General features: G+C 33.3%; 1 protein-coding gene across 1 annotated transcript in view; it reads right to left on the reverse strand.

Moving 5' to 3' along the window:
* The window catches only part of LOC129217010 (U4/U6.U5 tri-snRNP-associated protein 2-like), a gene marked incomplete in the record, with an annotated part of 19,427 nt that extends 3,072 nt beyond the window's left edge, over positions 1 to 16,355 (reverse strand). The window contains 7 exon segments of the mRNA XM_054851237.1: positions 7,369 to 7,594; positions 8,494 to 8,549; positions 8,629 to 8,725; positions 10,996 to 11,132; positions 11,766 to 11,860; positions 13,639 to 13,705; positions 16,283 to 16,355. Coding sequence (XP_054707212.1) covers positions 7,369 to 7,594; positions 8,494 to 8,549; positions 8,629 to 8,725; positions 10,996 to 11,132; positions 11,766 to 11,860; positions 13,639 to 13,705; positions 16,283 to 16,334 — 730 coding nt within the window.
* Between the last annotated feature and the right edge of the window lie 9,930 nt (positions 16,356 to 26,285).

Genomic DNA, 26,285 nt, shown 5'->3' on the forward strand with positions numbered 1-26,285 from the left:
CTCTAAACCCCCTTCTTAGATAAAAATAACGTCCTTAGAGTTGGGGGTCGTTTAAGTAATTCGAACCTCTGTTATTCTCAAAAGCATCCTGCGATACTCCCTGCTAAGCACAAGCTAACTCAAATTATTATAAAGCATTTTCACGTAAAAAATTTACATGTTGGACCACAGTCCTTATTATATTTTGTAAGAGAAAGATTTTGGCCCCTGAATGGTAGGAATCAGTGCCGAAAAATTGTGCATAGTTGTATCACTAGTTATAAGGCAAATCCCTCTTTAACGGAACAACTCATAGGATCTCTGCCTGAAACGAGCGTAAACCCCAGTTTTCCTTTCCAACATACTGGAGTAGATTTCTGCGGCCCATTTTACGTAAAATATAAGGATCTGAGAAAGGGGGTTTTAAACAAGATTTATGTCGCTATTTTTGTGTGCTTATCGACTAAAGCGGTTCACTTTGAAGTAGTTTCGGATTTAACGACAGAATCATTTATAGCTTCTCTAAAACGATTTTTTGCCAGAAGAGGTAAATGCTCAGTTCTGTACAGTGACAATGCAAAAAACTTTGTGGGGGCCCACGCCGAACTAAAGCGTCTTTACAATCTTGTATGCAAACCAGATGAATATTTAAGCAACTATTTATCTTCCGAAAATATTGAGTGGAAATTTATCCCTCCAAGAAATCCTCATTTCGGGGGAATTTGGGAAGCAGGTATAAAGTCCTTCAAATACCACTTAAAGAGATCTATTGGCAATGCGAGATTGACATATGAAGAATTTATAACTGTAAACTAATCAGGTAGAAGCAATTTTGAATTCTCGACCACTGACTCCTTTGTCATCAGCAACTGATGATTTAGAAATTTTGACACCAGGTCATTTCCTTATTGGACGGCCAATTAATTCAATTATTGAGCCTCAGCTATTAAATTTAAATGAAATTAGATTCGGATGAAATATTTGTGTTAGTAGTTTTTTTTTTTTTTTAATTTCAATTGTATAGCTCATTATGCTATCGTATTTAACATGTGTTACTGTTTTCATAATTATTCAACTTTGGTAAGAGATTTGTTCAATTTTTATGTAAGTTTATTTAAAATCTATGTTTTTCAATTGTTGAATGTAATACATTGCAACGCCGGGCGGCATGTTAACGCCTCAGCGCGGGTCCCCGAGCGATAAGGAGCAACGCTTGGGGTCTTGGCTTTGCCAAGCAACCCTAAAGCCCCCATTGTGAGAGGAGCGTGGGAAACCACCCCTCGGAGATGCACTTCCAACGTGGTAGCTAGCGGATGCAGCCATAGGGCTCTCGCTCCCAATCCCTTGTAAGGATACATGCGTATCCTAGTCTTACTTTAATATTATGCTCATACTCTAATTGTAAATAAATTTAATTGTTGTTGTTTTAACCACGACTCATCAATGCAGTCAACATTCTCAATATACAGTCCACTGCTGGAAAATTAGTTTTTCCCCCCTGAAGCCAGGCGGCTTCAGTGATAGTTGATGAAACATTATTTCCTGGTAAAACAAATATAATTACTGGCATTTTAGCAACCTCATGTATATAATAGCCAATTCACAGATCGAGTAATGCTCCTGACGTCACTAACAATGAAGCTCGCACCATAGCATGATAATTTGATAACATTTTTTAGTAATGTTTGACATGCAGGGAAATGCTTTAATGTGAGAGAAGGTTGAACTGGATCCGGTAAGGTAACTGTTTCAATGGTAAGACTGCAATTTTAGGAGAATAAACAAACAAAAAAGTGGGCAAAAATGAACGCTATCTACTGGAGTTTCGGGTTAATCCACTGGAGTTTGGGTTAAAATTTCATCCATCAAAATATCACCAAACATGCAATTGCTTCGTTCAAATGTAGAAGCAATTTTCATCTGTCATATCTAGATGGGCGATTTTTTAGTACAGAAATAAACATAAAAATGGGACACGAATATACAAAATATTTTATTGCAAAAACAAATTTTCTTAATGGCAAGTAAAAGACCTTTCACAAAAGAACACTTTCAGGGATAGAAGTGACATTTGCCAACAAAAATATAGGAAAATATAGGAATTTTCTGCAAACAATATAGGAATTTTTCGAAATAATATAGGAATATTTTGAAAAAAAAAAGGATATACAGGAATTTCGATAACAAAGCTCGCCAGTATGACATTTTTTTTCAAAATGCAATACTACTATTCGATTAAAAACATGTAATTACACTACCTGACATAAGTGCAATACATACGCATAAATAAGTCTAAAAAATACACACAAAATCAATTTTACAAACAGTAAAAGAGCGTAAAATTGTAATTTGTACTAAACATATTAAGGCATACTTCTTTAAAAATAAAAAAAAATAGACGAAACTTTTTGTAGATGAACACAAATCTTTCTTAAAATAGTTGTGTCACTAATCTAATTTTTAACGAAAGATTTTGCATGATCCGATACTGCGATGGGCAAGCTGTGCAGTAGAATGAAATTCGTGAAGTTCTGTTCTAATTTATGTTATCACTTGACAATGCAGTAAAAGCCAAACTTAAAGTTTTATAAGTTGTTGAAACATGTGCTATGCTGAAATCAAAGTCACATGTCACAGTAATATCAGGGGTCAATCCAGGTTTCATTTTTTAAGTCCCCGTTATGCGAAAAAGCAAAATATTTTTTGTGAATTTTCTTTATTTTTGTGAAAAAGAAATTATTGTGAATTTCCTTTTCTTTTCTAGAAAAAAAGTGTTCAGGTAAAAATTTAAATGTATGCAAATTAAAAATTTAAATGTATACTGTGTTTTTTTTTTTTCAGAAAAATCTCTGATATGATACTTTTTGACCATTTCTTCCCCCTGAAAATCCTGACTTTTCAGTACCAAATTCGATCATAGTTGAAATCCACGATTTCCCATGACTTTGAAGGACACCCAGTAAAATATATATTTGATTTAGAAATATTTGGTCATTAAAGCAAAATAATCCAGACCTAAAAAACTTGGTGGCCACCACTGTCCCAAAGTTTTAAAGTACAAAAAGTGAGGGGGGGGGGGGGGGGGGGGGTTAGTTTTTACTACTTTCATAAAAAAAATTAATAAATATAATAAATAGAACCTTGCACTTGTTTACAAAAACATGCATTTTGGAAAATTTAAGTTAAAATAGGTTTTTAAATTACTTCAAAATAAATAAATGAGAAGTCATTAGGAAACTGCATTTTAGTAATCAAAACCGTTTCTTTAAGTTCATACCAAAGCCTCCAAATCAAAGAGGATTGAATGCAATTGTGCAGATAAAATTTCACTTTTCTAGAAACTAATGCAGGGCTCCCAACACAATTTAGTTTTAGAAAAGGGTAAAAGAGGACCAATTTCAATCAAAAAGAGGACTAAAGAGGACCAGTTAGGATTAAAAAGAGGATCTTGAGAGGACCATTCATTTAAACACAAGGAAGCATCAAAAGGCAAATTAGCTGCCTGCTGCTAAATCCCTGAAAATAATTTGTTAATTAACCATAATACTGATTTTTAATGATACAATTCCTTTATCACCTTCGGCACAACTGATCTTTTTATCCATTGAATAATATTATTTACACAAACATTTGGATGGGAGGGGGGGGGAGGCACTTAGTGCAGCACTTAAGGCAGCCTCTATAGAACTAAATGGGCGTAATGATACATTTTGAATTGAACCAGGGATGCTGGTAGTCTCACTGAAGGATAGATGAAGCTGTGCTTCATCTTTCTATAGTTCAAAATTATTTTTGTGTTTTTCTGTATTGTAATGCTTCTTTAATAGCATTTATATCCCTTCTCCCACCGATATGAATCCATCACACACCAAACAGATCTACTGTATTGAAAGTTTCCCTAAAAATGTCTGAGATTCTCAATCACAAAGAGAAGCAGATCACATGAGGCATAGTTTTGCAATTTTCATATTCACAGTATATTTTCAAGAATCATAAAGCTAACATTAAAAAAAATAATCCATGATTGCAGGGCCATGAGTGCTTTGAACTTTTATGGGGGGGGAAACAAATTCCCCCCTTTAGCAGGCATCATGCCGCCTGCCTTGTCTAGTGGTCAGAGAAGTCTGACTGCGATAGGAAGGTCCGGGTTCGAATCCCGGCTCGGGCATGGACGTACTTTCTCTCTCCTGTCCTTGTCCCCTATAAACGGGTCCTTATGGCATGTGTGTACTGTAGAAGTCGGACTTCACACCAAATTACTCTACAGTTGGAAAAGTGAAGCAGTGCACCTCAAATTGCCAGCCTACTTGGCACACAACAGCAACAGCAGCAGGCATCATGACAATGAAATGATGTACAAATTCAACTTCATATAATTACATAATTCAACTTTGTTTCATATACAGACGCTACTTTAAAATGTTATGTGCTCATTTGTTTAAATTTAATACCCCTCCCCCTCCCACACAAAAAAACAGTAATAACCAAAAATAAGCTAATGATAATCAAAATTATGTTTGGAAAACTAAATAAGCTTGAATTAAACAACACAAAAAATATTAATTTTTTAGTTATTTAAGTAAAAATTTAATCGAGTTAATCTGACATAGCATGTCAAAATAACTTCTAATTGCCATAAATATAAAACTATTTATAAGATGCAAAACGATTGAAAGCTCAGAGAAGCAAATTTTCACGAACCAAGTTCAATGTTGGCATGCTTCCCATAAAATAAATTTATTTATTTTCTACTAAATTAAACCTAAAACATGCTAATCTAAGTTGGAATATGGGAAAATAACATTCGATTGGGCAAAATATTTTAATATTTACATGATTCAAAAAGATTGAAATTTCAAACATTAAAAGCAATTTTCCGCGAAGTCTGAGTAAGTTCAATGTTACCATGGTTTCCAAAATAATTCCTACGTTAATTATTGAAATTAAATGAAAAATAAGCTAATCTAAAGTAGTATATGTCAAAATAACTTCCAATTGTCAAAAACATCTAAATGTTTACAAGATGCAAAAGGATTAAAATTATTTTCCGCGAAGTCCGAATAAGCTCAATGTTGTTATTGTTTTCAAAATATTTCCTTCGTTAATTATTGAAATTAAAAGAAAAATAAGCTAAACTAAGGTAGCATATGTCAAAATAACTTCCAATTGTGGAAAACATCAAAATATTTACAAGATGCAAAAGGATTGAAATTTCCAACGCGAGAAGCATTTTTCCGCGAAATCCGAGTAAGTTCAATGTTGCCATGGCTTCCAAAATAATTCCTTCATTAATTATTGAAATTAAACGAAAAATAAGCTAATCTATAAAAACATATGTCAAAATAACTTCCAATTGTCAAAACATCAAAATGTTCACAAGATGCAAAAGGATTGAAATTTCAAACGCGAGATGCAATTTTCCGCGAAGTCCGAATAAGCTCAATGTTATTGTTATGGTTTCCAAAATATTTCCTTGGTTAACTATTGAAATTAAACGAAAAATAAGCCAATCTATAGAAACATACGTCAAAATAACTTCAAATTGCCAAAAACATCAAAATGTTCACAAGATGCAAAAGGATTGAAATTTCAAACGCGAGATGCAATTTTCTGCGAAGTCCGAATAAGCTCAATGTTATTGTTATGGTTTCCAAAATATTTCCTTCGTTGATTATTAAAATCAAACGAAAAATAAGCTAAACTAAAGTAGCATATACTAAAATAACTTCTAATTGTGGAAAACATCAACATATTTACAAGATGCAAAAGGATTGAAATTTCAAACGCGAGATGCAATTTTCCGCGAAGTCCGAATAAGCTCAATGTTATTGTTATGGTTTCCAAAATATTTCCTTGGTTAACTATTGAAATTAAACGAAAAATAAGCCAATCTATAGAAACATACGTCAAAATAACTTCAAATTGCCAAAAACATCAAAATGTTCACAAGATGCAAAAGGATTGAAATTTCAAACGCGAGATGCAATTTTCTGCGAAGTCCGAATAAGCTCAATGTTATTGTTATGGTTTCCAAAATATTTCCTTCGTTAATTATTAAAATCAAACGAAAAATAAGCTAAACTAAAGTAGCATATACTAAAATAACTTCTAATTGTGGAAATCATCAACATATTTACAAGATGCAAAAGGATTGAAATTTCAAAAGTGAGAAGCATTTTTCCGCGTCGAGCCGAGTAAGTTCAATGTTGCCATGGTTTCCAAAATAATTCCTTCATTAATTATTGAAATTAAACGAAAAATAAGCTAAGCTAAGGTAAGCACATGTCAAAATCACTTTGGATTGTAAAAAGAATCAAAATATTAACAAGATGCAAAATGATTGAAACCTCAAACACGAAAGTAATTTTTCGCGATAAATCATATCGAATATATATGTTCAGAAAATTGCACTAATGAAATATTTTTAAAAGAATTACAAGCACAATCCAAACAATAAATAAATTCAAGCAATAAAGAAACTTTTTATACTTTTTCAAGGTTTTCAAACACTAGAAAATGTGTGTGTGTGACCTTTTTTTCCTCCCAAGAACTTTTCAAGGTTTTTCATGGGCGTACGAACTTTGTTTAACACGCGCTGCGGCGGCATGCTTGGGAGAACAGTAACTTTTAACGAAATGAAAAACTTTTCAAATCTGATATTTAAGTAAAAACAATATAAAAGCGAACTAATCAGACCATAATGTTAAAAGTCTAAAGCGGACTTTACCATAAAACACGAACTTTGGCGGGAAAAGCGAACCATTTGGGAGCCCTGCACAGTAGGAAAGATAAAATGGCGGCTGCACGTGGATCGCGGAAAAGCGTGGTAGCCAAAAGTCGAGGGGAAAAGTTAAAAAAAAAAAAAAAAAAAAGGAATCGGAAACTGAAAATATAGGAAAATATAGGAATTATAGGAACTTTTTCAGAAATATAGGAAAATATAGGAATATAGGAACGCTGCGATGCCTGCACTTTCGTAACCAATGATAACTTTTTTAAATTTTTTGAATACGGCAGATCCATATCCCAACTTCATCTTAAGAACGGCGAATGTTTAAGAATTCGACCCCCTCCCATTGAAACAGGTGCAAGGCGCTCTATGACTAAAAGCTGCTTTCTCCCTGCATTGCAACCGACTGCAGGCTCTGCATGCTTCGCTGAACATTGCTAATCCTTGGAAGAATGTCTCCAAACTTCCCCTCGTGAACAACCTGCTGAAAGGGGGAAAGAACCCTGGTACATCTGCTGTACCGAAACCGTAGTGTGGCCCAACTTATTTGGTGGTACAAATGCGGTACCACTGTAGTTAAAAGATTAAGCAAAAAATTACAGGCCAGATAAAATTTGCCAATTAATTACTGAAAATTTTCTGCTTATTCTAATAATTACCTTGTTCTGTTATTTGGAATTTTTTCTTGCTGCACAGCACAACAGCCTGCAACATTTCATGTGGACTTACATGAGCTTTAAAGTTACGAGGGTTCCAAAGCTTTCTCAAGAGTTCACCAAACCTTTGCACAAGTAAGAACATAGTATCACCTGGAGGCCTTTTAATTGAAGCATAGTTTTCTTCCCTTAAGAAGTAATTACGTAGAGGAGGTACATGAGATAATGCCTATAAAATACAAAAATAATAAGGTAACAATTATAATATACCTGTAAAAAATATGTTTGACAAGTTTTAAAAATATAGTACAGGTATTAGCTTAAAATTTTTATTAACATGGCATAAACTACAAAATACAAAGAAAAAAAATATTGATTCACCCTCGAGTTAGAGTAAAAAAATGTTGAAAAGGAAATAATGCTACAGATTACATTAGCATTAGTTGAAAAATAAATTCTACTCACTGCTTAAGATAAGATTTTGTCAATATTTTTTGAATAATATTAAAACACAGCCTGTAACATCACCATATTCTTCCCTTGTCTTTTTAAACTAATAGTTTTATCTTTAGCAGTTACGAAAATGCAATTATAAAAAATTGTGCAATCATAATATAGCCATACTGAAGTAACTGACCATCATTCAGGAAATAAGAATATGGATAAAATGTTCAATCCATTGAATGAATGTTACAAACATATCGTTCAACAAAAAATTGTTGGTGTAATATCAGGTTTTTAGAATTGTTGATAGGAAGGAAAAGATCACACAACTTCAGTACAGAAAGACTCAGCTGGATTTTATAATATCAATGTAAATAGTATACAAATTTGGCAAAAAATTTGCATGCCTGTATTTTGATATTATGAGAAAACCCATCTTCAGTAGAAGAGTACAAAGCAAAAAAAAAAAAAAACACGTTATATTATTGAGGAATTTTCCAGACAAATGTGACTACTACATTGTGGGGTAAATGTTTGATCAGATTACTTAACTTTAAAAAATTCTAATCTTTTATTGAGAATAGACAAGCTCAAGTACTTGCTAATGTTCATTATTAAAATACACAACAACTGTACGATCAAAAATAATTCTTTAGAATACAACTGAATAAGTAATTTACTCACCTGTAAAATTACATTACAGTAGTCATTGGCTTTAATGTTATTTAAACCAACAATACCTATAATAAATGAAAATTGATAAGAAATTAAAACATAAAAAGAAAGATGTTAGGACAATGAGCATGTAGTTATACTTACCAGGCATATATGTAGTTCCATCATAAGCTCTTGAAAGTTTGTCATTAACATCTAAGATAGAAATTTCTGCTTCAGTAAACGTTGGTTTTAAGACATACTAGAAAAATGAGAATATTATGCGTTACAAACAGACATTAGTTTCTCTTTTTTAATATTACAAATCTAATATTACGTTTAGAAAATATAAAACAAAGCATTTAGACAAGAGGAAATTTTCTACATTTCAAGTGGCAGCTTTCTTCATTGTAAAAAAAACATAAAAAACGACGGACACATGTTTGAGGAGTTTTAAAGCAGTGTTTCTCAACCTATGGTCAATGGGTTCATCTCATTTCATCAAATATAATTGTTATGAAAATACAGTTGGTTCTCTGTTTAACGATGCTCTATTTAACAACTTCTTCTATTTAACAACTTCTTCTATTTAACAACTTCTTCTATTTAAAGACGACTTTTCGCAGTCCTGGATGCTCCACTACAGTTTTAAAAATATTTTATTTAAGGACGCATTCTACATAAGGATGATTTTTTGAGGTCCCTTGAAAGTCATTAAATAGAGAATCAACGGTATCATTTCTATCGTATGTGGTGCTCTTAGGGTTCGAAAGAGTACTAAGTGGTATTCAGTAGTGAAAAGGTTGAGAACCTACTTTAAAGGTACCCTTTAATTAATGTAGTAGTGATTAGGGTCCAATTATTTACACGAAAGCTACTGAGAGTTTCATATGCTATTTTTTTAAAAATTAAGCCAATAAAAATTTGGAAGAAATGACTAAAACAAATGCCAAAAATGAAAAAGAAGGAGGAATAGAACAGCAGTTACAGAAATTCTTTAACTGAAATGGAGACATTTTGGGTTCAAACATTTCTGTTCAATGTTTCTTAGATTAAAAAAAATCAACAGCATAATAGAGCAAACTCAATTATTTTGACTTTTTTTTGAAATCAAAATTATCTTAAACAATGAAAGTTTAAAAGTTAAACATAAATTAATGCAGCCAAAATCATTAACTACAAATGAGCAAGATAGGAGAATTAATGATGCACTGGTCAAAGAAGCTTTTAGCACCCCCCCGTTAAGCAATAAAAAGATTAAAACCTTTGAAACAAGTATACTATATCTGTTTAACATAGAGGAAAGAATGTATCTCAAAACAAATAGTACAATGAAATCAAGTGTCTGACAAAGAATCAAAAAATTACTGTCAGGCAACAGAATCTATTACTTTAGCCATATGAGATTTACTGCTTAAGACCCGAATCTTCAACTCAGAGGATGTGGGGGAAACAACAAAATACTTCTACAGCACTATGTGATAATGCCAGGGCCCTCACTAAGCCCTCTCCCTGCCAAAAGGGATAAAATTGATAATTCAGCAAAACAAACTCTGGTTTGGCAAAAGGGAAGTTCTCTTGAAGTTCAACAGAAAAACATACCCTTGATCCTAAAAATTGTCAATTTTTTTAAAAAAAAATTCCCAAGAGAAAATAAACCTTGCCAAATAAGTGTCTTATTTATCTTAAGTACATGCTTCGTTAAAATAATAGTACAAGTGTTCAGTGTACACACAAGTGTGTAGTACAAGTGTCCAGGGCGATCTGCCCTGGGTGTCACTAGTCTGGGGGGTGGCACCCAAAAGTGGAAGTTTTTGTATAATCTGAAGCTAAAATGTATTTTTAAGACTACATGTTTGAATTTTTTCTGTGGGTGGTTGGGGGGACACTCGGACCCCCCCCCCACCTTTATTTGTTTTTGTACATTAGCCCATTTAAAATTTTGAAGTTGTGATATACAAATGTAAGTAAATTGCATGAATTTCATGTTTTCATCTTTTTTTTTTTTTTTTTTTTGTTCTCTTTTGTAGGTGGGGGGTGGGGTGATGGCTCACATTACTGCTCTTGGTCTCACACATGCTAGGTACGTCATTGCAAGTGTCTACATTTTATACTTTCTAAAATTATATTTTGTTTGCTGATTTGTAAAAATAAATCTAAAATTTGACTAATTTACTAGCTAACATTTTGAAATCACTAGTGCAGGCTCTGTAATGCACAATAATCTTGAGGCTTCATGTTAAAAAGTAGGGAGTTGGGGAGTTAAGTATGTTACTGAGAGAGCAATGAGTGAGAGCTTGTGCATAACTTTATAGATCAGAAGTAATACTCCAGTTTGTTTTTATCTATTATGCATAGGCTGCTGGTGAGTTTAGTATTCATTTTGCTAACAAATTTTATACTCAATTATACTTCACAGAATTTGAAAAAAAAAAAAAAAAGTTTGTACATGCCTTTTTAAGGACCAAGTTGGAACATGAAACAACATATGGAATAAGAAATATTTTTTATGCGTAAACAACTGATACTCACAGTGATATCATCTAAAGATGAATCAATAATTTCATAATTGTCAGGAATGCAGTAAAATCTTAGTGTTTGCAAATTAAGAAACACATGGTGGCCAGCTTGAACACTGTGCATGTAAGCATGAGTATTGGTTCCCCGGCCTAAAATATTAAGAAACAAAACATTAAAAATACATATAAGGCTATAAAAAGACTAAAAAGTTTCTCATACTCATACATAATTGCCAAAAGTAGAACATAAGAAAATTCTCTATTCTTCTTTAGAAAAATAACTAAAGTTATAACAGAAACAGCCATTGAACATATTACAGTACAATATTTTCGTAAATTAATAACATAACCAGCAATAACAAAATTTAAATTAATACAGAAAAATTAAATGTTATATATCGTCTGCACCATGCTAAACTAACAAATGTGAAAAATTGTGAATCGCATTTTTAAAATTCGATGGTTTGCTGTAGTACTCAAAAAGGGCTACTAACTACTTAAAACAATAATTTTGCACTTAAAGTCATCTGTAAAAATTAATACATTGAAAATAACTAAACGCATCAGATGGAAAAAAAAAACTGTTTTGGCTTTCCTGAAAAGTACCAATTTTCATTCATTAGTTTAGAATGGTACCGACGATAAGTGGATTCCAGAAGTAAATTTATCAAAAGCTTTCAAATTAATGTGAATTTCATTAATTAAATTAAAATGATTACTGATTTATTTCAGGAATTTTGCACTATAAAATACATCTTGAAAAAATCGTAAGTAGACACTTACCTTGAAAGTATTTTCCACAAACTAAACAAGCATAAACATTGATTCGAGAGATTGAAACAGAACATAGTTTTTCAAAGTCAAAGTCTAACACATTTCTAAAATGAAAAATAAATAAATACATATCATATAAGCAAACAATTCACATTGTATTTTTCTATCATGACATTATGTAATATGAAAAAAGGAACATAAGAAAAAAGAGTTTTTAATAAGACTTTCATTGCTATGAAATGTACACTTTGAAAGTATAATTTAATCATTTCAACTCAAAAATAATTTTTAGTGTTAAAAGTACAGTCGAATCCCGGCATACACAAGGGATGCGTGAAAAGACTCCTCATGTAAGTCAAAATTTCGCATTGTGGAAAAGTGTTGTGTCACATGATTTTTTTATTAACATACCCAATCATTTTAGACATTCAAACATGTTTTAAACTGTTTTTGACCATTTGTTAACTATATATTACCATTTCTTACATAAAAAGCTAATTTTTATCGTATTTTTTTAAAAAGTTGCATTATTCAACATAAAATACTGTTACGATGCACACAATCAATGATCAATGGGAGAGAAATATATATAAAAAAACAGTACGGAACGTACAGTACGTAGTAATAATAAAGAATTGAACTGGAATAGTACTATGCAGTAGATACAATAAGTTACATTTGTAACTTAAAAATTGAAGATGATTATTTATCCTGCACAATCTGATCGTCATTCTAATATATTTTTAAATACAGTAACTTCTCAATTGCTTTTATATTATTTACATCTATGGTAATACCCCTCTGGGACCCCCTGGACTTATACAGATTGCCTTATCTTGACTTTTAATCATACGTATGAAAGATTCACCCATCTACCTAATTGTCGTGCTACCTTTGACCCACTTTCTAGTTGTTCAAGCTTATCAAGAATCTTTACCTTTTCTTAAATTGTCGCAAACTTTTGGTTTTTGTTTCCGTTTTCAAACTTTACATGAAACAGCGAGCCTGAATGCCACAATATTTCATCACCTTTCATAATTAGAAGAAATAAATGAAAAATGAGGAGTGGTGATACATACACACTAACAATGCTATGTTTATAGTGCGGTAGGTGTGAACTTGCGCAGTCAGTGATGTTGAAAGGATGAAAGTACATTCACGAATTAGTGTTTAGTAGTCAATAACAAAACCAAAACTTAGCATCACAGTTCCCTTCCAAATATTTTCGAGTTGAGAGCAAAAAATTTGCTTTAGCTCTAAAATTCGTTGCTCCGGAAAAACATCAGATCGCGTTATAGCGGAAGTCGACTATAATATTTTTGGCTCTCACTATTGAAGGCTTGTATCTCTCTCTTTCTCTATGTATATATATAATTTTTTTAACCCACTAGTGACAATGACATGCAATGTCCAAAAAATTATTAGAAACACAGTTACATAACAAAAACAAAATTGTGCAAATTAGTTACAGATAACATAAACTTTATGAAAAAAAACCCAGCAATTTAAAAATTTATTTTATTTAGCAAAATTTCCCTTTTCATTAAAAAAAAAACTAACACTTGATATTTCAGCACTGTCCCGCATGTAACACTTTTTTGAAGGAGCATAAATAATATGGTTTAGTATACTTATAAAAATGTATCAGCTCTAAAAAACAAAGATTCTTGCATAGTTCATATAAATACCTTTGGATTTTTTTTCACACTGTAGCTATAAAGATCTATAGTCAAAATGTGCCTACAAATGCGAAATCTGACCATGGAATCACCTATTTTACTTTTATTGATTAGCCAAACAAGCAATTTTTCAGATCTTCCGGCATCATACTAAGATTTGCTACCTACTAAAATCTGAACAAATACAAAAATTTCTTTTTTACCTGTTAATAGTATCTAAATAAGGACAGTTTCTACTTTTATCTTTGAGGTTACTACCAGGTTTTAATCCTGAAATAAAAAAAGGAAAAATAAACTTTACATATTTAAAACTTCATTACTTAACAATAAATAAATCAATCTGATGTTTATGGCATATGACAAAATCTGCAGAAAAATTCTTGGTGTATGAATTTGAGTAAACTTAGCTAAATTTTTAGCGTGTCTTGGACCACTTCCAAGCTTATTGGTGCTGTTTGCTGCTGATGGCAGCATTTGGCTGTTTCAAAAAGAGTAAATGGCAACCTGGTGATGCTCAAAATCTCAATCCCATCATCATATAATCAACAAATTTGGATTGATGCACTTTTAACATAGACGGATATAAGGAAGGGATGATGGGGCAGTCACCCTTCCCTTGACAAAGCCTGCACCAGCATTTTTTCTAAATTAAACTTTACAAGTGCAGGCCATGTTTGATGATGTTAAGGAATCAAATGGAGTTTAATTCTCCCACCCAGAATTCTTTCGAAATTGAAGTTTCAAAAAGGTAATTATAGATTATCTTTAGCGATGTCAGGAGGAGGCATTTCGAGGTCTTCCCCCGAGCATTTCGAAAAAAATTAAGCTTTAAAGGAAGAAAGAATTGTAGACACCTCAGGTAGTAATAGGGGAAGGAATGGGTTCAGTGACTTTCTTCTGGTAATTTTTCAAAACTAAAGTTTCAAACAGTGCAATTTTAGATGACATTCGATGATGTTAGGGAGTGGGAGTCTCAAAACATTCCTCCAGAATTATTATGAAACTTAAGCTCTAAAATGCAATTGTAGGATAGGTACCTTTTTCAACGAAATATGAAAGGAATAGGTTGCAAAAACTTCTAATGTTTTTGCATTTCATTTCGAACATGGATTGGGTGTTTGGTGGTGATCTTCGCATTTCACAAGTCGCCTAGTACAGATGTCAAAGCTAAAAATGTTAGGTAGCTCGCACATGATTGCTGGCTCTCCCGGAAACAATAAAAGGAAATATTAGTAAAAAGGTAAGTTCTAAATATTTTTAAAAAATATTCCTTGGTGATTCATGTGAATTGATAATGCTGAACTGTTAAAAGGAATATATAGGCTTTTATAGCACTGTGTATAACAATTATGCATTGAGCTGTAAAGTTTAAAGTGGAAATGTTACTTCCCATATTTAGGAATTTTGGCCAAATGTGTCAGCTACATTGCTTACTTCTGCTGTAGTGGGTGACGTTGCCGTCATCCAGCAAGGCTGAAGGGAAAAAAGTTTAAAATGTGCCACTGCACACATTAACTAAGATTTTATCCTTACATATTGTTTAACAATCAAGATTTATTTGAATAATGTTTATAGATTTGAAAATAACTTTAAAAGAAGCCTCGCTGCAAGAAAGATTTTTGCTATAATTCTGCTCAAGAGCAATAAGCCTGTTTGTTCACAACCAAGTGGTAATTTGTGATTCCAGCCTAGTTAAAAGCCATTTTGGTAATAATGTCTCGTTTGGCAAAACTTGGGGTGTAGAAATGCCAAGAGAAGGGAGTCCTGCTCATGGCTACGGATTGGCTTCATGGTACAAAGATCGATTTGAAAATGAGTTTAAATTTAAAAAAAAAAAAACCCTCTGAATGATATATATATAAGAGTTGATAGAAAATAACAACTGGTCATAGAATTATGATCATCATTTTTTAAAAATTGAACATTAAACATAAAAATGATGAGTGGGCTAAGTGTGCGTCAAACTTAAAGTTTTGGAAAGGTCACAATTCTGAATTTCAGAATGAAACCTACTGAATGAAACTAGAAATTTATCAAATGATAAAACACAAGGAAACATTTAACTTAATTTAATGATTAGAAAAAGCATTATTGCAATACTGTCTGTGTCCATGTCCATATGTGCAGAATAATGAAATGTCTGAGAGGTCATAGTGACCTCCCATTGGGTCGCCCCGACTGGATATGAAACTTTTTTTTCTGGCAAAACAAAACTAACGATATTGCTTATTTTGACCCTGCTAATAATATTAGCTAGTTGTTGTGCCCTCTTAGGCGCAAACTCTTTCTCCCATTCATATCAATAGGCAGTAGGTATATGTGATTTTACATTTTCGAACACAGTAAGTAATATGTAGCTAATTCGTTCAAAAAGCTAATTCGTTCAAGTGCATGTCAACTTCCCTCCCTCCCTGTTCTGAAAGCGCATATATTTTAAAAAATTAAATAAAGCTAACCTGTTTACACCTAAAAAGAAAATAACGACTGTATAGACTAATTGATTTCTATTAAAGGGAACAGCCACTTAGTTTACTCCTTCAAATCAACCTATAAAACAAGAACACTTCAAAGGAGTTTGGAGAAAAGTAGTGAAAGGCAGACCTTGGCTACATAATTATGTTCTGAATTATTAAGTGTACCTTCAAGCATCTAATACAAGACATTGTACAGTGAAATAAATTGTACACTTGATGACAGTTAAATGCTCCATTTATTGAATAATGTAGCTGATTAGCGATCCAATTGTTGTTTTCACTAATCTCAATTGCATTTACTTGGTTTCATGACGCAAGTAGCAAAAACGGTTTTCTTACAGTTACATAAGTGTAACATGGAAATTAAACTCACTAGAGGTTTTCTTCGGGCTGTCGTTTTCTTCTGAATTTGCTTTTCGCTTCATAATACTAATGCGGCTTGTGGGGGCCGCCATTTTTAAGGAAAATCAGCTGCGACGAGTTGAGCAGTTAACCTGCTGATCAAAGGACACACAGGTTACGTTCGCTAACCTTGACCGGTAGCTACCGGTCGATAAACGAACGCAAGCACACACACAAAAGGAAAAAAAAAAGCCGTTTCTAAATTCTATCAGATCTGACTCGACCCTTTTTTTTTTTTTTGAAAACATGAGGACTGCGAACTATGAAAATCTTGCTTCCCTATTACAGTAACATCTCGCCGGTATTTCATAACCGAGAAATTACATTCAAGGTAACCTGGGCAAAGGTGGGAAGCCCTCAAACCACGCGACCATAGCCAGGGATAGAGTCCCTATAGGGACTCCAGACAGGGACGGATACAGAAAAACCTTTTGGAAGGGGCCCGTAAATTGAATAGCGCCCCCCTCCCAACATACACTGTTTCATACCAACGTTTTCATGACTTTATTTTTGAATGTTTCTTTTAGGATTACTTAAGGCTTTTTAATCTACTTTTTGGACATAAATGTTATGCACTAACGTGCTGTGAATGTGGATGTGAAATATCTTTAACATTTCAAGCGAATTAAATACTAAACACAAAATAATATCACCGAGGTGCTATAAAATGAATGGTTTTAATTAGGAACATTGTCAAATGATTATAACACGGGGGCAAGGTTATTAAATAAACCCGTTCCTCATTTGAGTTTTACTAAATAAAATTATATTTTAATTATAAAATATTATGTAATTAAAGAAAAGCATAGCTTCATAACACATAAGATTTATTGTTGAATAATTCAGAAACTCAGTCCCGAATCTACGTACCCGCAGGCTCCACCGCAATGAGGAGTCCACTGCCCAAGAAACTAAATAAATAAAAGGGACCCGTAAATTTTAAAAGTAGAAAATATTTTTGGTTTCAGTAAAAATTTGAGGAAAATTAGTAATTCAAAGCATATTATATGCATCAAGAGCAACAGCAAATTTTTACTAACAGAAATATTTTACTAGGAGCCGCCACTGAAATTACAAGATGGGTTGAATCTCGGGGGAGGAGTACAATGTAAAGTTATGGAAGACGTGCTTCCTTACCACATAATTTATAAATAAAAGTAGTTTTCAAAAATCAGGATGAAAAAACCCACATAACTATCCAGAAGTGTTTAAACAGGCAAGTGAAAAACCTTTAAATAATAAAAAGAAATGAAGAAAAAAAAATTCAAATAAATGTCTTCAAATAAATGACTTCAGGTTGAAATATTAAAGCAGTTAACAATAAACAACAATCACTCTTTTAAAAATTCATTATTGGGGGGGGGGGAGAGGTGAGCAATTCAGTAAGCGGGCCCTGCTGACTTTTAGCAGGGGGTCGGGGGCCCAAAATTTATAAATTCAGGCATGCAGAAACTATTTCTTTGCGAATTTCAAAGCAGTTGTTATTTGTTTTTAAAATCATGATACAGTTGAAGTGACATTTTGATAGTACATGAAGTTTCCATTAATGTCATAGTTTTTCAAAGAAACTACCATGAGAATTCTTTTATTTTGCAATTTTTATGACCTGAAAAATAAATCCATTATTTCGCAAATAGCTTCCTGGATCTATATGGCTCTTTTATATAAGCATGTCTACACATTTTTTTTTCTTCAAACTTTTAGTCATTGATTCCATCAAAGAAGAATTAATGGACGAATAGCGATATTACGTTCCTTTCTTGAATTCGAAACCAGTGAGTTAAATGTATTTTACAGCTCTGGCCTCTGGCTAGAGTATTACTTCCATAGCGAAAAAAAATTCTTTTATTCAAAACTAGAGGCCCGTCCCAACCTAGTTCGGGTTAAAAAAAAACTATTTGTCTTAAATAAATATTACAAAGGTACTCTTTAATTTGAAAATTTATAGTAAGCAATATTTTCTTCTTTCACTTTTATGAGGTTTGAAACAAATTGATTTACCTCATTTCCAGATCAAGAGAGACCAACATATAATTCCCACTGAACAATACAATCTTCCCGTATATAACGTTGCACTATGTATCGTATAGTTGAACGTTTGATGATGGTAATGGCATAAGAAATTTTCATTGGATATTGTAATGGCTTAAATTGAAAAGGAAAATATACTTGGATCATGGGGATGCAAGGAATATGAGCCAAATGATCTGCTGCTGGTGCAGTAAGAACAATACTCGAAATCATATTATTCCGTAGTGAGTACATTGGGGTTGAATTCCATTGAAGAGATTAGGCAAATTAAAGTTGCGCAATAAAATTATTAGGATATCGCCTTTAATTTTAGAAGCATGAAGAGAAGTTGTTGAATTTATAAATTTTTTCTAGTTCGTTGCCGATCAACATTAATTTACGTTCCTGGTTTTCATGTATCAATCATGTTTCAATAGAATTTTTTCGTTGATTCTCTGCGGCGGGGGCAAACAAAAGTCCCCCGTTAAGTGTCCACTTCATTCACAAAGTTTGCCTTTAATTTTTATATCGCTTGACATTGAACGACAATCAAAGTATTTCTGCTGACGCTCCCCTAGCAATATATCGTCAAGGAGATCTTTTTTAAATGTTTGCCATGAAGCAAAAGGGTTTAAAAGTTGACATAAAAGTTAAAATAGTTGTAAACAATTTTCTGAATTTAGGAGCGGAGTCAGAAATTTAAATGTATAAACTCAAATTATTTTCCAAGATATGTCGCCGTCTATAAGACCGAGTTCTTTATATGTTGCTTGATAGGTAGACAGGATCTTTGTAACGACTTTGTAAATATGTAGGACCACGAAAATATTTCAAATGAATTCTTATGTGACCGAATTCAGATTAGCTATTAGAATGAATATTGGGTATATTCTACTAAGAGGTGAGTCTTTTTTTAAGCTCGGGATGCCTTTTAAAATGTTGCATTCGTTTCCATCGGAAAACTTGCTTTTTTCATATGCCCTCACTTTTTTTTTTTTTTGCAATTTCCTTCTGATAGGATATTTGTGAGCTATATTAGTTTATTATATCGTTTTTAAATTCTTTAATACGGTCATCATGAAGAGTACTTCCGCAAATAATTTTTATTTATTTTTTCCTCTTTGTCAAATTTTCTCCTATCCACTGTTTTTGTTCATTGTTGTTTTAAAACTTAACTTTGAAAGTACGGTAATTCTGTGCAATTACTCTTTCAGTTAATAATTTTCTAAACTATAATGTACTTAATTGAATGCATGCAAAATTAAATCTTTCAGAAACACGGATTATTATTATCTATCTACACTGCTTGAATTCAAAAACTAATTTTCCCTAAGCGAATCGCAGGTATATTTCATTTAATTAATTTTTGAAGCGTAAGCATTATGTGATTCTAAACGGTTTTCAAATGTTCTAGTCTAATAGAATGCGACAAACCCGATCTTTTGCAGTCTCAAATACAGGAAAAAGTTTTCGTGATTCTCCTGCTAGCATCGTGGTAGTTTTATCTTTCACATGTACCCATCCCTCAGCCTTCAGTTTCATGGAAAAAATTCAACCATTTTGAAATTGCGAATGAAGAGCAATCGGGGTTAGTTTTGACGTATATAAGAACAAAACAGTACGAAACATAAATTGGCGGCGAAGAGAGCTTATTAGTTAAAAAGAATTATAAAGACATATATGCATAATTTATAACCTATATGTCACTCAGTAAGAATGCACCTTTCACATAGTGAAGGAATTTTTCAAATAGGTGCAGAGGTTCCTTGAGATTACATCGAAAAGAAAAAATCTTCCCTCTCTCTTTATAATATTAGTACAGATATGATGTGTGTGTTTTTGTGTTCTTTTTAAATAACTAAAAAAAAAATATGTTTTGAGAACTCAATTAAAAACAATAAATGAAATAGTTAAATTAATTTATCCTTTTTTTCGGCCCCCTAAAATCCGCTCCTGATCATAGAAGCCTAAACGAATGCCGGTAGAGTCCTCAAATTTTAGTTATTTAAAGATTTACATTTCTAACCAAGAATTAGCAATTTTGCTGCAAAAGTTAAATTTATTACTTTTTGGATAGTGTATTAAGAGAGAGAGAGAGAGAGAGAGAGAGAGAGAGAGAGAGAGAGAGAGAGAGAGAGAGAGAGAGAGAGAGAGAGAGAGAGAGAGCAGAGAAATATCAGCATTATTTTCAAGTTCTTAAAAAGTGCCGATCTCACATAACTCAAAAACGACATGCCATGCACGGACAATCAAAATTTCGTATGTAGACTCTATATGGAAATTTAGCTGAGCTCCTCTCTTTTTGTTAGCATTCCAAGTTCTACAAGTGGTCTTTACCCTTTGTTGTGGCAACTCGGTGTTAATTTCAATGCAGACTGAAGTAATGTTCATAAAATGGCGAACCACTGGGCGATTTAAAGCAAAGATTCTGATAGCGAAGTTTACATCTATAACTGGCCAATGTAATGCCTAGTTGGCAACAGAAATGAGATAGCGAATATGGTGCCAGTTTGGCGACATATGGCGACATTCACATAGAATAAAGGTTACAACTGTCGATACTTTTAAAAATGAATTTCTAAAAAAGTTTTTTTTCTATGTTGATCTCCATCAAACTAATGGTGTAATGATTTTATTTTTTCTTTTCTTTGCTCATTCCCAGACACTGTTATTTTGCTCTTTCGCTCGTTATACTCATTACATATACTTTTTAAGGCAATTTCCGATCTGAAACGCTAACAAAAACTTCTTTATGTTTGAAAGTGCCATCTCTCTATCTTTACCATACTTTTGTAGAAGGTGGGAAAGTGTCTACATCAGTGGTTTCTAAAACGGTTCCACACGGACTCCCAGGGGGTCACCGAAGGGCTCTCAAGGGTTCCATGTCAACGAAAGAAAAAAAATGGGTAGTGCATGAGGTGAAAAGAAGGGATCCACGTTCCACGAGCCCTGGATGCTATTAAAAAAATATATAATTAACTATTCATTTTTAACCCCCAAAATTATCGTCTACCCATTTGTTTACAGTGTGGAAGCGTACAAACGGTAGGGAAAATAAATATAGAAGTAAGAGGGATAGAAGTATAGTAAAAATTCCCCCACGATTTAAAATATTAGTGGATAAAGGGATAAATAATACAAATACATCTATTTTTAAACATTAAAAATTCAACACTTTATTGTCACAAAAAGATACCTACGTATGTTTTTATTGCTGCAAAAACAAATAATGTAAAAACAATAATGATAAAACATTAGATTGAAAAACAAACTTTTTGCATTTCAATCAGCATCACTTTTCACTTTTTACTTTAAACATTCTTCTATTATTTCCAATTTTTATGCTTCTACATAGTTGATCGCTCCATGCTTCCTTAATCTAAGAGCAAGCATGGGAGGGCTATCTAAGGACAAGCAATCTCTGATCAATAAGAAAATTACTTTGGGGCACTTTTTTGAGTTCTTTTTGAGTAAACCGGGGGGAAAAAAAGATTAAGTTTCAATTGTATTTGCCTATACTATGTAGCTTAGCTTCATTCTTATGTAACGTGATGAACACATTCGCGCAAATTGAATTTTTAATGTAAAGATCCAGTTATAAATAACAACTAGAGATGGGTGATTATTTGGAAGACAATACGTAATCAGCATTTTCCCGATAATTCATAATCAGCCAAATTTTGCTGATTAATCGACGGGGAAAAATGCTTTTTAAATACTTTTTAATAATTATCAAAATTTTCAGTATTTTTTAAACAAGACAAATGAGTGCAATTTTCCTGCAACAAAAGTATAACATGTAGCATGAAATTTATACTGCCTAAAGTAAAGACAGAAAATACAAAATTTGTGTAAAACTTAATGAGTTATTGAAATTAATCCTCACAGCTGACGCTCATGTAACACTATTGTGAGGAATTAAGTCCAGATACTTTTCAATTGTAATGCAAAAAACATGAGTACTTCAGGATTGTCAGGACAATCTTTCACTTTATTTCTTTTATTATTTAGTTTGAAAAAAGTTTCATGTCCCTGTTTTATAAGTGTTTTTTTTTTTTTTTTTTCAAAAATTAATGGTTGAAGTAATGTTGATTTTGTTTATTTATTTTTCTGTTTTGCATTCATATGTGCTACTTTCAAACGTTGCAATATAAATTCATACGTCAGTACTTTTCTGCACGACCTATTTTTAGCTTCCTAATTTAAGAAAACCTCACGATTTTTCATCTTTACTAATAATAAAGCTGAAAGTCTCTCTGTCTGGATGTACGGAGAATGTCTGGATGTACGGAGAATGTCTGGATGTACGGAGAATGTCTGGATGTACGGAGAATGTCTGGATGTACGGAGAATGTGCTGGATGTCTGTAGGATGTCTGGATCTCTGTGACGCGCATAGTGCCTACACTCGTAAAAAAATTCCGAAACGTTACTGGTTATTTCCGTGTGGAACGTTTCGTGATTTCCAGAGGTTTTCACCTATTTCCCCAAAAAATCAAGTATCTTCGCAAAAAAGTTTCCTGAATTCCTAAAAGATGTACGGATGCAGACCTTGCACTGGTGTGAAAAATATTTTGATTGCTACCAGTTTAAATATTGACGGAGCGTATTTATTAAGTGGTATCGGCTTTAGGTTGTTTGTGGCCCTTCCGGATTGACTAAGCTTCCCAATGGGAGCAAATAAGTCACTGGATAGCTACAGCTTTGCGAGGCAGGAATTGCAGGCAAGAAATATGCTTGGTTCTTGCTTGCAGTTTTCGCGTAGCTTGGCCGTGGTTGCTCTAATATTTCTGGAGCCTTCTTGGTAGATCAGGAAGGTTCTAATCAAATAAATTACACCTATTTAATTTTCTCTAGATAGTTTACGACTGGCTTTAATAGGGGAGAGTTCTTAATATTTCAGAAAGGTTACTGACTTTTTATCAGAAAAACGTTCCTGGTTTTTGTAAGATATGGTTACTGACTGAAATTGGGCACATCAGCTGCCTATTATTTTCCAGGGAACGTTTCTGAATCGTTTTGTACAGTATAGACCGTTCGGCCTAGAGCCGTTATATAGATAGGCCGGCGCATCAGCTTAAGTTTAGCCATTTTGGATCGAATTTTTCATTGTTGCGCTGCTAGGGTTACCACATCAAAGTTTCATATTTCGCCAAATTTAACGAAAATAATATTTTATTTACAAATAATTCACGTGCCGCTATTAACTGCTCACCGAAAACAATCACCAAACGCGATAACTCGCCATCAAAGACACCATTCAAACACGCGCTCCGATCCAAGAAGGCTAATTTTAAGCTATTGCGTCGTCTCGTACATATAGGGGCCTTAGTTCGGCCGATTTTCATGAAATTTGGCACAAAGTTAGATTGTAGCATGGGGGTGTGCATCTTAAAGCGATTTTTTCGAAAATTCGATGTGGTTCTTTTTCTATTCCAATTTTAAGAACAAAATAATCATAAGATGGACGAGTAAATTATGAAATTATCACAACGTGGAACCGTAACATGGGCACAAGCCAATTGGCGAGGTACGAAATTATCATAACGTGGGAACCGAAACATGGGTACAAGCCGATTGGCGATAAAATTCACCATACATTATTTGTAAATATACAGGCGAACCAAAATACCTTTTAATTTGTCTATTACGGGCAAAGCCGTGCGGTGACCCACTAGTAAAGAATAAAAGTCTTGGATTAACTCAGGGATTCTCAAAGTTTTCCGAATAACCATAACCTGTAAAGCATTAGAAAATTTTCATGGCACCTTAGTCTATGTCTATTACAAATCAAATACACATATCAAAACTCCCTTCTAGTGTGGATGCCTTTTTGAAACAAATATATTACCCGATAGAGTATCTATGCTAACTATACTGGAGAGATGAAATTGCAAAAGTTTTGTTTTCGAAATGTTCGATTATGTACCCTTTTGTATCGCGTCAGATAGCAAGTCTAAAAGTGTAATTCTTGCTTCACACGCTGTAACACGTCACGATTAATCTTAGAAAATGCGGTTGTGACCATTTTGCATAAAACTTTGCAAATAACGTGGCTCATTGGGCATGATCCCACGATTTTTGATGCAACACCAATAAAAAAAATCAATGGAGCTAGGTCCGGAGAGCATGGTGACCATGGTAGAAGAGGATTGTCGTCATCAGAAACATCGTCAAACTCAACGACGAGCAAGCTCTTTATTGAGGAAATTGGGGAACGTCTGTCAGATAATGGGGGCTACCCCATCTAGTTAGAAAATGAAACGACCATTGATTCGTGACATGTTACAGCGTGTAAGAGCAGAATTGAGGTTGTGAGAAGCAAAGGGATGTAAGTGACAAAATTAAAAATTTGGATATAACCAGTCCAAATGATACGGAACCTCTCCTCTTGTTTTGGGGCAAGAAATAGTACTAGTGGGCCCTAGTAGGTGCTGCTGTACAGCATGATTTAGAAAAACTTTTGACTGATAGCCTCTACCTAGGATCTGAACATGAAAACGCTTTTCTCGAAACTTTAAATAGTCCAGTTTCATCCATTTGCTTCTCACTGCCTCAATTAGTCTTAAGACTGCCGCATTGAAGAGTCTTGCACTGTAAAAAATGATTCAGAAACGTTCTTGGAAAATAATGGGCAGCTGATGTGCCCAATATCTGCCAGCAGTATATCTCGCAAAAACCAGGAAAGTTTTCCGTTAAAATTCAGTAATCTTCCTGAAAAATCCAGAAAACTTCCCCTTTAAAGTTAGTCGTGTTTCTAAAGTAATCTTAGGTAGGGATAATATAAGAGCTTGGCACCTTCCTGATTTATTAAGACAGTTCCATTAGCAGTATTGCAAACATGGCCAAAGCTAAGTCAGAATTGCAAGGAAGTATCAAGTATCCCGATTGCAATTCTTGGAAAGCTGCGTAGTCCATACTTATTCGCTCCCTTTGAGAGTTTAATCAGCATGCATGGACGAGCCGTAATTCAGTGCAAGCCGATACACTTTATAAATAATCTCTGTTAATCTTTAAACTGGGAACTAAATATATTTTTTACAACAGAGAGAAGTCCGCATTCGGACAACTTGTAGCAATTCAGGAAACTTTTTAACGAGTGAAACTTGATATTTCCATGAAGTGGATAAAAACCATTTAAAATCTCGAAACGTTGCACGGATATACTCACTAACGTTTCGGAATTTTTTTAGTGTGATATCTGCCGCATTTCGAAAGGTCCACCTATCAAGCATTTGGGAACAAAACTTGAACAGCTTCTTTCTCCATTAAAGTCATCTTTGTTGCTATATTATGTCTCTTTAATAAGCCTTTCAATCTTTGGAGGGGAATTGCCACGCTTTGCGGCATCTCTCGCCATCTCTCCCCCAGGGTGCCGCTGCAACCAGTTTGAGAAACCCCTGAATTAACTGGTTAGGATTATTAAAAACTAGTTATTAAACTAGTAAGTTAAAAGCATTAACTGAATTTTCATGTGTAGTTAATATAATATACCTTTATTAGCAATAATTTGAAAATTTTTCTCACAGAAATTGAAATAAATAGCCAATACTTGCCTGTCATCCGACACAATTATCCCTAACCCTGTAGCCAGCACAAAAGGGTCACAGCATTCAAACAAGTCAAAAAGTTTACCTGTCACAATGTCAGCTAGGTAGTCACAAAGTTGTCTCCTTTTACGGGCTATAGTTTTTCATAAATTTCGGACTATCTTTGCTGATTTTTCGTTTACGTTGAATGTTGCACGAAAGGAATGTTAACAAATTAGAATCCTTTAAGATAAGAGTACAAATAATGCAATCGTACAAAAAAAAAAAAAAAAAAAAAAAAAAAAAAAAAAAAAAAAAAACCTGATAAATGTGCGAAGTTGTACTATATATATAAAAAATAGTATTGAAAGTAAGGTAATAACATTCATGTTGAAGCAGAAAAAATGACAATGAGAAACGTGTTCTTAATGATGTC

The sequence above is a fragment of the Uloborus diversus genome, chromosome 2 (genome assembly GCF_026930045.1).
Source record: "Uloborus diversus isolate 005 chromosome 2, Udiv.v.3.1, whole genome shotgun sequence".
Lineage (NCBI taxonomy): Eukaryota > Metazoa > Arthropoda > Arachnida > Araneae > Uloboridae > Uloborus > Uloborus diversus.